The 10949-nt window shown below is 32.9% G+C and overlaps 2 protein-coding genes across 2 annotated transcripts; both read right to left on the minus strand.

The window, feature by feature from the left end:
• Positions 1-6109: 6109 nt before the first annotated feature.
• Positions 6110-7335, minus strand: LOC143577268 (uncharacterized). Its single transcript, XM_077061145.1, has 4 exons — positions 7012-7335; positions 6882-6945; positions 6694-6792; positions 6110-6322 (listed from the first exon to the last, which is right to left on the minus strand). Exons 1-4 carry the CDS (start codon positions 7302-7304, stop codon positions 6269-6271), a joined length of 510 nt encoding a protein of 169 aa, XP_076917260.1. The 5' UTR covers positions 7305-7335; the 3' UTR covers positions 6110-6268.
• LOC143577271 (ribosomal RNA-processing protein 12-like) lies at positions 7304-10276 on the minus strand. Its single transcript, XM_077061149.1, has 10 exons — positions 10104-10276; positions 9254-9635; positions 9113-9184; positions 8492-8605; positions 8254-8415; positions 7944-8168; positions 7790-7869; positions 7611-7706; positions 7382-7513; positions 7304-7307 (listed from the first exon to the last, which is right to left on the minus strand). The coding sequence occupies exons 2-10, from the start codon at positions 9338-9340 to the stop codon at positions 7304-7306; spliced, it is 972 nt and encodes a 323-aa protein (XP_076917264.1). The 5' UTR covers positions 9341-9635; positions 10104-10276.
• Between the last annotated feature and the right edge of the window lie 673 nt (positions 10277-10949).

Here is a 10949-nt window from a genome sequence, read left to right on the forward strand (position 1 = left end):
AGAGGTAGAATAGCGTGTTATGGCCACCGTGGTAAGTGAAATTATATGGTTACGTTGGCTCTTGAAAGAACTTGGGCTACCACAAGACCCACCGACCCCCCTCTTCTGTGACAACCAAGCCGCAAGACACATTGCCAACAATACGGTTTATCATGATCGCATAAAGCACGTTGAAATGGACTGTTTCTTCGTACGGGAACAAGTAGATTCTAAAGACATTCAACCAAAAGCCATTGCCACGAAAAATCAAATAGCATATTTGTTTACCGAGGCTTTAGGTTCTCAACACTTGCAATACCTTCTTGGCAAGTTGGGCGCTCAAACTTATACGCTCCAACTTGAGGGGGAGTCTAAATTATTTCCTTTATTTTTGGTTCCCACATTCACGGCACAATGACAGATGCAACATTCATTCACCTAATCACTTTTATTTTCTTTCCATTTTAAAAGCTATTTTATTGGAGCAATTCATGTATAATATTATTATATAAAGTGTATGTCAACGAGAATGATAATTGTAATAAACAGAATGTTTTCATTGAAATTTATAGTTAAAGCTCGAATTGAGTCGAGCTAAACAAGCTTGAGCCTAAAAGTCAGCATGTTTGTAATTGAGCATGTACCTGCGCTTAAGCCTAAAAGTAAGCTCGTTTAATAACGAGCCTGGGAATTTTTCGGTTTCCAAGTTGATTCAGATATCAACTTTTGTTTACAGTTATGTTTGTCATTTTTTATATTTGACTAAATACGTGTTTCTTGAGGCTGCGATTTAATATTTTGCTTATATGTAATGTATGCCTTAACAGATACTGATGGATTTATGAATACATATTGTTTCGTGTTCCAACACGTTTATGAAGCAAGGTCTAGTTTAGGTTTCTACTCATTTAAGCTCAGGTGGTGACCATACTTTTGACAACTGATCTAGAGTATCACGAGAATGTTTCACTACAACAAAAATCGTTTTTTAGTACGTACAAAAGCGTCTTAAAATGTTATTTTATATGACCTTTTATTTAATAGGACCAACGAGAAAACCGTTTCATGTAAAGGGGTCGTAATAAGTCTCATAACTCAAAAAGCGTCCTGATATCTCAAATCAGATTATGAAACCAATTTTATGGTTGCATAATATATCCATTAACAACAAAAAAAGCGTCCCAATAAAAACATATTAGAACACTTTTACAATGTTTAACATTTGCTTACCTACTTTTAATCTTTAATACACATACAAGTGTCCTTAAAATTTAATTTATAGGATCCTTATGATGTAACATTATATGTACTTTAGTACCAAGAAAATGGTTCTGATATCCCTAATAAGATTATAAAACTAATTTTATGGTCGCATAATATATCCATTATCAACCCAAAAAGCGTTCCAATAAAAACATGCACTACAAAAAAAAATGCCATATATATAATATAAAATAAAAATTCACTAAAATTGTAAAAATAGAAATTATAATATAATAACTTGAATAGTAAGTTCCATCCGAAACATATTACAAATATTAGAAAAATTTTACAATAAGTAACATATTTCAAACTCAAATGTTTACACGAAAAGTCTAAGCGTTCTTTTGAGCGAGATATTGACTTTCATAAAACTTAGCTCCAAAGATGCTCATGATATTAACCTGCCATCATCAACCATAAAAATTAACATTAGTGTTGTTTCAAAGAAAATCTTTTTTATATGAAAGTCATAGTTCTTTACTCAAAAGAAAACATGTGTAAGAAAATGAAAGTGGCTATAAATAATTGGCCATAACTCTTTAGACAAACAAAACAACATCTAATATGTGGCTATTTATAATTGGTCCGAGTATCTAACAATTAAAGAAAATCAACACGTTACCTTAGCAAAAGGAAAGAGATGCACTATAAAAGGGCTTCAACAACTATGAATATTGGCTTCACCTCCTGCAGTCATCATCAGAAGTCTTCACTTTAAACATTAAATAATTTGCACACGGTGACAATAATGTTATTAAGTAACACTTTACTCGCATAAATATCCAAAAGTAAAAAATAAAATCCAACAACTGAATTCTCCTAGTCTTAAAATAAAAGCCCACATCAGAAAACAAATCGTAGTTCCTGATCTCCAATTGCATATGACATTACAAAAGCTTAAAAATTTTCAATGTCGAAGTCATTCACAACAATTAAGTGAAAGAAAATGAGGAAAAAAACATCAGACTTAACAAACAACAAAGATTCATATTCTATCATGTCTCTAATAGCATGAATTACCTTAAGTACATTTCAATCATCAATATATTCAAAGTAATGCAAAACAATGAAAATATTAAGCGCCTATATATCCAGGTTTCAAATTTTAGAATGTTTGATACATTTACGTGTCATTCTGCAATATTTAAATTGGTTTACCTAAAATTCTACGTACGTAATAAGATTCAACAAGCTTTTAGCTCAACTTAATAGTGTTAAGCCGCTCATTTTATGCGCACCAACCTGACAAACAATATTGTCGTGTGATCACAACATGAACAACAAAAAAAACAATAATAATGATACCAAAATATTTGATAATATGCAGGTCACTGTATTGGCATATTCAACAAATTTTACTTTCATTTGAGCTATATTGTTAGACAATTAAATCTAGTTATACTAAAAAAATACTATGAAGATGTTTTTACCGTAACATTGCTTATCATCAGCCTTCACAATTGAGCATCCATAAGAAAGCCTGGTTATATAATTCTAATGATAGAGAAATCACAGTTTGCCATTAATCAATGCATAAAATATGTATTAATTTCATTGAGCCATTCCATCGAGCAATTTGTGTTCATCTTCAACCTTCCAGCTTTAAACTACACAACAAGAATCATAAACGAAAAGCCCAATGTATTTAGGAAAGCCTACATATAGAAAAGTTTACATAAAATTTAGATTTAGTAAAAAACAAACGAATAGAATGATTGAATATGGAAAAAAAAAACCCTAACGGTGGTGATGGTAGTGTCGGTTCGAATAATTGTAGACTACTGCTCCGATTGTGGATGCATATGAGGGTTCTGCTCTAATTACGGTTGTGGGCAAGAAACAAATGTCGAAAAACAAAAAAGTTTAAATATACTAGGAGGGAAATTTTGTTTTAGAAAAAATAAAATGGTTAAAATAAATTAAAATAATTCATAAAGAAATAAAACTAATTTTCGAATTTTTTAACTAAAACTGAAACTTGGATCGAGAATTTGGATTCATTCAATTTTTTATTACATTTTAGTGTTTTTTTTTAATTGATATTTTTTTAAAAATAATAGCCACTTTGTGTTTTATGATGTGGTACTCCTCAACAGCTTTCTATAACCGCCAATGCCTACTTCAACTAGACTAAGTTTAAAAAGAGTAAAATGCGGGTCAAAAGATAAAGTAAATGAGAGTATATATTTTTCAAAAGGTATCAACAACAAAAGAAGAAAACTAAAAATGGTCGCAACGTGTACTCTATGATTAATATTGATAAATTATAGTTCACAGTGATTGGTTATAAGCAATTATGGTTTTTTGTTGACAAATAGGGTCAATTTTATTCGATGATGACCAATTGAAGGCGATTAGGTTTGTACTATTAATATGGGTTAGCTTGGATAGGTATTGATTAATTAGAGGCAAAAAGAGCCAATATTAGACAATCATGATCAATGTCTGTAAAATAAGGTTAATGGTGATCAATTAGGGGTGATTGGGCCAGTTAGTGTTAATATTGATCAATTAGACATCAAGATCGATATTAGGTCTTTATGATTAATGATAGTTAATAGAATATCAATGGTACTCAATTAAAAACAAGTTGTACGATTACCGCCCAATTATGACTAAGGTTCATACTAGGCAATATTGGTCCAATAATGGTTAGCATTAGTTACCATCGTAATCCATAGTGATTCATGTACTCGTTGTGACTTATAAAACCCATTGTGACACTTGTAAGGTAAGCAATAATAAATTCAAACGCAGTTAGTCATCATATGACAAACTTGATCCATAATACTATGATTAATGGCCAAATAAAGTCCATGTAAGTCAATTATAAGCGGTCATTACTTGGGATGAGAGAGTTATGCTTGATTTTGGTAGACCTGCAACTATCAAAGAACATGGTTTATGATAGAAATTTGTGGAGACGTACTATTAGATTAAGGACTTTTGGAAGTAATGTATAGTTTTTTTAAGCGTATCTTAGGGGGCTTTTATTATAGGAGCAATGTATAATTAGTGTTAAATGATATATTATTATAATATATTATGTTTTTAAACTAGTATTATGACCACTAGTATTGTTAGCGTCTATATATTATTTGTTTATTTATCTATCGTTTTTTCTCCGTTTAGAGGTCTGGTGTTGAGTGTTGACCTTTGGTGGTTCTTTTATACAATGGCACACACATATTTCTTGAGTTTGTGGTCACTCTGGAAGCAAACTCTATATTCTTTGGAATAGATGTATGACTTATCTACATTCCACCCTCCCAGCCCCTATTAATAGCGTTGTTATCGACGAGATTTTTACTGGTTTTGATTAATTAGTTAGATATAGTTGGTTAATATATATCATAGTTAAATGTGGTAAATCATAATAAATAATTAAATGCATAACCAAAATACGTATTATTTATAATAAATCTTGTTTCTTTATTATACGTAACAATTTTCAGTTATATGTTTATAATATTATAAATAATAATTTATTTTAAACAAGTTTTCTCATTATGTTTACATGTCAAGTAAATTGATTTCCCTCCAACTTGTTAACTCCCCACCTTTTCTGTAAAGTTCCCTCCCAAAATTTCGTGCTCAAAACAGAATGGATCCAAGTTCTCGCTCCAAATTCTGTTCTACGCTTCAAAATCAAAATTCGGCCAAATTTAAATTAAAATCAAAATCGCTAGATGTCTGCCATGAACGTTTGAATGATTTATACACATTGAATAGGAGCCGAAGAAATTGATATTCGAGTGCAGCTCCAAATCTCAGCAACACAGGATAGTACAAAGTGAGGTGTTATATCGACTTCTGAAATTCCATTTTTGTTGCTCTATGTCACTAGTTCATTGGATATTAGTCCGCCAGTTCCTTTTAATTATATTATTCACGCTTCACAACCAGTTTACCGATTAATATTGGATGATTTGATTTTGTTGCACAAGTAAATCTTGTTTTTGTTGTCAGCGAGTCTTTGAATGGGTAATATTGCATTCAAATGTCGGTGTATCATGATAATACCACATTGATTAAACGTCTTATGAATGTTAATGTTGTAAGACCATAGAGTAAAATGTCCTATTAAGTTATGTTTTTATATGACATCGACTAGAAAGGGTCCTATAACACCGAAAATTTATGACTTAGCTACAAAATGTCCTATTAACTTATGTTATAATAAGACCCCAGTGATCAAGTGTCCTATTACATTACTACATACTTTATTAGGATTTAGATTGTAAGTGTCTTATTAAGTTATATGATAATACGACCTTAAAGAATTCTCCATCCTATTAAATTACTTTTTAGGACACCGGTTCTGTAGCGTATATTATAAAAGGACCTCAAATGTTCAGTTGTCCTATTAAATAGATTTTAGGACCCTATTTTACAAGCGTCCCACACAAAAGGCCCTAAAAAGCCCTTTTTGTTGTAGTGTTTGGTTCGATTACACCCGGTGAAGGTTAAATCGAACCATGCACACCTTTAACCATAAGTATATTGTGACTAGTATGCATCATAAGCACAAATCAACAACGTGGATCGCCGAGAGGTGTAATCTTATGTTATTCAACATTTCAACGTATTTCGAACCACTACTGGAAAATAGTCCTTTAATGACGCGCTATGCACGTCATTAAAGGGGTAGATGACACGATATCACGTGTCAAGGAAGGCCATGTCATAAAGTAAAAATGACGCAAATTTATGTGTCATCTTTTATGACACACATTTATGACAAACATTATTGACATCTTTTTTTTGACACGCGTTTGCGAGTCATGGTTTTAAGTATTATAAAAAAAAAAAAAAATTGACAGATTTATAATTTCGACAGTAAATAATGACATTTAGCATCTCATAATAAAACTAAAATTCATATATAGCAAAATACTCCATTTCAACATACTAACAAACATTCAAAAGTCGACCATTCTTCACGATATTTCAAAGTTTAACATTTCATTAGCATCGATACGAACATTCACTGGTAAATAAATGATGCCACAAAAGTCGAACATTCTTAACGAATTCCATCAATATCAGCATCCGTGTATTCATTATTCCCTCCCTCAACCTGAGAAAAAAATTAGATTAGTTAAACCTAAAGTTCAAATAATTTGTCAAAAAAAGTGGTCAATCAGATATTCCACTAAGCAACTTGATAACCTGATCTAGCATATACAATACGACAACTGTACAGCAGAAATACTAACTTTTATTAATCACATAACATAATAACTTCATATCCTAAGTTCCTAACTGGTTATGAAGACTTATTTATTTAGGTTTAGGGAAAAAAGTTCCTAGCTAAATGTCACATTTTGGTCAGCATTAATCATCAGCTTGACTATAAAAAAATCAACCTTAACACTATAACTTAAACCTACTGTCATAAATTTACTAAATTGATACAATAATGAAAATATAAAAAGCTGCTATACTTACATTGTCATTGACCAGTATTTCAATTCCTTCATCAACTATCTCTTTCATGAACTTTAACATAAAGTAGCCACATTCAGCGCTTCCCGGCTGACATGGACACTACATAAGTATATAACAAATAGTCATCGTAACGTAGATTCATATAATGAGGTTAAAACTACTATTTCAATAAGGAATTAAATGCTCACCCTAGCGTTGACCCAATTGAGTTTTACCTTCGATTCACTTTGTGTACCGTACAAGTTCATTGCACTACAAAAATGTTAAGAAATATATCAAATACTAAAACATAATGTTTCCATAATTTGTATAACATACCCATCGATAATTTGCTGCAACTGCAAATTAACAGTTCTCAGCCTTAGAGAATCAGGGTAATAGCAAGTCATTGTTTTCATGTGTAGTACGCCCAGCACCCAATGATTTCTAAAAAAACAAAAACCAAATTTAGTCAAACAAATAATAGAACTAGTAAAACTTGGATTTCGATTTGGATGGTTTTGATAATTAGACCCGGGATTGTAGGGGATCAAGACGATGTCATTGTCCTTTCGGTTAAGCAACCGTTTTCCTTCTTTTTTCTGTTTTTCGAGACGCCACACTCCTCTCATCAGCTTCAGACTTGGTGATCTCTTTCTTGAAACGTGTGTCGTCTTCGGCGGATATTATTAGCCTTCTGTCTACAGACTGCAGTTTCCTTTTCAGACTGTCACCGGATCTTAGGGACGATCTTGTCCTTTCACAGTCAAGCAAGTCGAGTGGCTCGTCTTCTAACTCTTCATAACCGTCTTCTGCCAACCTCTTCCTTGCTCTTTTGGACCTGAATTATAATTATTAAAATAAAAAACTTTATTATTTATTTATATATATATTTATTTCTCTACTTTAGTATAAATATTTGAGTCATAAAAACAAACTTGATTGATAACTTTTTGGAGCTACGTGGGCCAATATCTTCGGTTTCGTCATCACCAAAATCAGAGAATATTTTTGTATGATTCCATCTGCTCAACCTGTGGGCAAAAAAAATATATATATACAACTTAATTCACACTTAAATTATCGAATTCTAACTAACGATGATGTGTGACCGAACCTTGACGTGGTTGCTTTTGTTAGACGAGACTTAGTTTCCTCGGTGTTGGCAGAATGTTTTCGCTCTTTCCGTTCGTTTATCTGCAGTAACGATATTGTTTAGTTAGACATAATTCGATAGACGAATAGATTGATCGGTCGACAACACAACAAACCTTTCTTATATTTGTGAGCAGCTTCATATGCTCTTCGGGCATCACTTCCTTAACAGCATCAAGACCGCACTTTTTCACAAGCATTTCGAGCTTCACCTTTGCTTTGAAATGATTCTTGCTGCTACTTTGCCAGCTCAGCAACGCGTCCACCATGCTCCCCACATGACTTTGCAACCCTTCAGCTTGTGACTTGGCAACCAACACCTTTAGAAAACCTAAACTGGTCTGCAGCAATAAAGAATTAAAAACATTATAAAATAGCAAATGCTACACAAATATTTATAAATATATATATCGGTTCAATGGATACTTTATTTATTTCTCTGCTGTTTCTTTGAAGAAGGAGAAACGTTGACGGAAGAACAATGAAAGCGTTTGATAAAAGATCGTTGAACTCGTATGTCAAACGAGCAATGCCCTTAACCGCTGCACTAACCATGTGAGGTGTCTCCCCAGCAAGGCCACCAGCCACCTACACCAACCAAAATGAGTATTACTGATCATCTTATCAATGATAATAAAAGCAGCCCAAAATGTTTTTTCTATACCATGTTGAAAAAGTTATATAAGTTCTCCTTGTTTCCACCCTTGTCTTCATCCGCGCAGGCATGGCTAATTTGAACAATAATCTCATATGCTCTGTTTCTCGTTTTCTTGTTAGACTGCATCCAAATCATAGATTCAGATATATGAACAAGTGGGAATGTTAAACGAGCCGTGTTCGTGAGTTGATGGATCCACCCGAAAATTTGACACAACCCCGAACACGACCTAAACTCGGAAAACGTGTCAAGAAACGTGAACACGAATACAAAACGCATAATCATGGGTTGACCTGAACATGACCCGTTTAACACCCCCCCCCCCCTTTTCACATACTAATACTTTAATTTTACAACAAAAAAAATACAAACTAATATAAAATAATTAAATTTTCATTTTAAAATCTTATGTCGAACTTCCCTTTTTGTTGTAAATTTTAGCATAAGATACCCATACCAATTAAATTTATTACATAGAACACATTTAAAAAAAAGTAAATGGGTTAAACGAGTCAACCCAAAACCGAAAATTTCATGCTAGATTCGTGTTGTGTTTTCGTGTCGTTTTCAGTCAAAATGTAAAACGAAGCTTTGTTAATTTGACAGCATGACTTAAGTAGCAAATACCTCCTTAAGCCCAAGTACAATTTCAGTCAAGAAAGAAGCAACAATTTCACGTTTCATCTGTTCTGAATTATCCTGCAAAACAATACTTTTATTACATCTAGTCTCTAGTTTGTGCATCAAGCGAGTGTTGTCTGTTGTTACCTTTGAGACGTGTGCAATCAAAAAATACAAACAGTCGAGCATGTGTCGCTTGGCTGAAAAATGACATGAATGCATCACTTCAAACATCAGCTTAAGCAACTCTTCAAGCTTTCTTGCTATAAAACTGTCATCATGCTGTCCAACAAGGTTTAAATAAATAAAAAAATCAGTGGTTTAAGTTGAATAAAAACAAAACTTACAGAAAAAAAAATTATTACATAAATAGAATACCTCGAGGATTACTGAGAGAACTTTGTAAGCCTTCTTTTGAATCGAACTTTCAGTGTCCTTCAATGCAAGTTCTACCGCAAGAAATAAAAGATCAACCTCTTGTGTACCTAAGCCTGGTAAAAATGCGACTGCCAAGTCATATAGCTTTGCCCTGTAAATGAATAATAAGCATTTAAAATCGAAACTTATTACACGGATCAGATCTCGGTTATGGATTCTAACTATTTTTCGGTTTCGGGTCGGGTCGGTTAACACTCCGTTCGGCCTGGTCTTATCAGTTTGCTCACCCCTATTAGTATATTACTCAACAGCCATGAGTTATTTCCATTCCATAAGTAAGAATGTTTCTCCATTCCAGAAACAACACAGTTAATAACAAATTCAATACCAAAAACCACACCTTAACTATTTATGATTAATTATTAAGTACATAGGAAATAAGCATGATTATTGTGAAGGTAAAATAGGTTCACTATTCAGATTATTATAATATAGAGGATGTACACATAACACTTATATACCAACACAACAAGATATTAAGCAGCTTAAACCTAACCAATTAATGCACCGGTTTAGCCACTTTATGCCCTAATTTAACACAAACAGTAAGAGATTATACCGTAAACAATGAGCAATTAGAGCCGTAATCGTGAATCAGATGCAGTAAATCCTTAAATCCAGAGCCGTAATTGAGCGATCGATGATGATGAGAGATATGGAATTAGGTTACTGCCATTAGAGAGAGATGATGAGAAATTGTAAAGTGAGATTGAGCCCCAGAAATGAGAGTTTCGATGAGATGAAAGAGGGTTTTTGTAGTTTGTTTTTTTTTTAACCAAAATTAAAAGGTGACACTTAAAAATGACACACATTTAAAGTGCAGCCCGTGTTTTTTTAAACCTTTTATGACACTAAAACATTGACAAATAAATGCGTGTCTTTGTTTCCTCAAATTTTTATAAAAGATTACAATATTTAGTGACACGCGGTTTTTACATATCATAAATTTACTGTGTGTCATGATTGGCGTGTCATTAAAGGTATATTTTCTACTAGTGAACAAATACCTTTATTACCTTTTATATGTTAGAAGGCCGCAACTTGTGAATATTTTCATTTACCTACTAAGGTAAGCAGGTAACACATCCTAACAAGGAATCAACCCTTCATAGATATCATGTGTATTCTTTTTTCCTTTGTTACTTTTACATGGTTACTTCTGATCATCTATTGTTTGAAATAAATGGTTTTTAATGTCGTCTTTATGCTTAATAGTATCAAATAACTTTCTTTGGTGTGGTTCGTGGCTACCGGGTTGTTTTGTTGGGTGGTATGACCGGGGTTAGTGATGAGGGTGTTTGGTTGTTTCTGTATAGAGGCTTCCACTGTTGCCCGGATGGATTACCGGGATCCAAGGGGGTTCGATTGACCGCACATTTTAAGCGGCTTCATTTGTCATCGGATG

Source organism: Bidens hawaiensis, unplaced genomic scaffold, assembly GCF_021521415.1.
Source record: "Bidens hawaiensis isolate Kalapana, Puna unplaced genomic scaffold, B.hawaiensis_p1.1 tig00028501_1, whole genome shotgun sequence".
NCBI classification, from domain to species: domain Eukaryota; kingdom Viridiplantae; phylum Streptophyta; class Magnoliopsida; order Asterales; family Asteraceae; genus Bidens; species Bidens hawaiensis.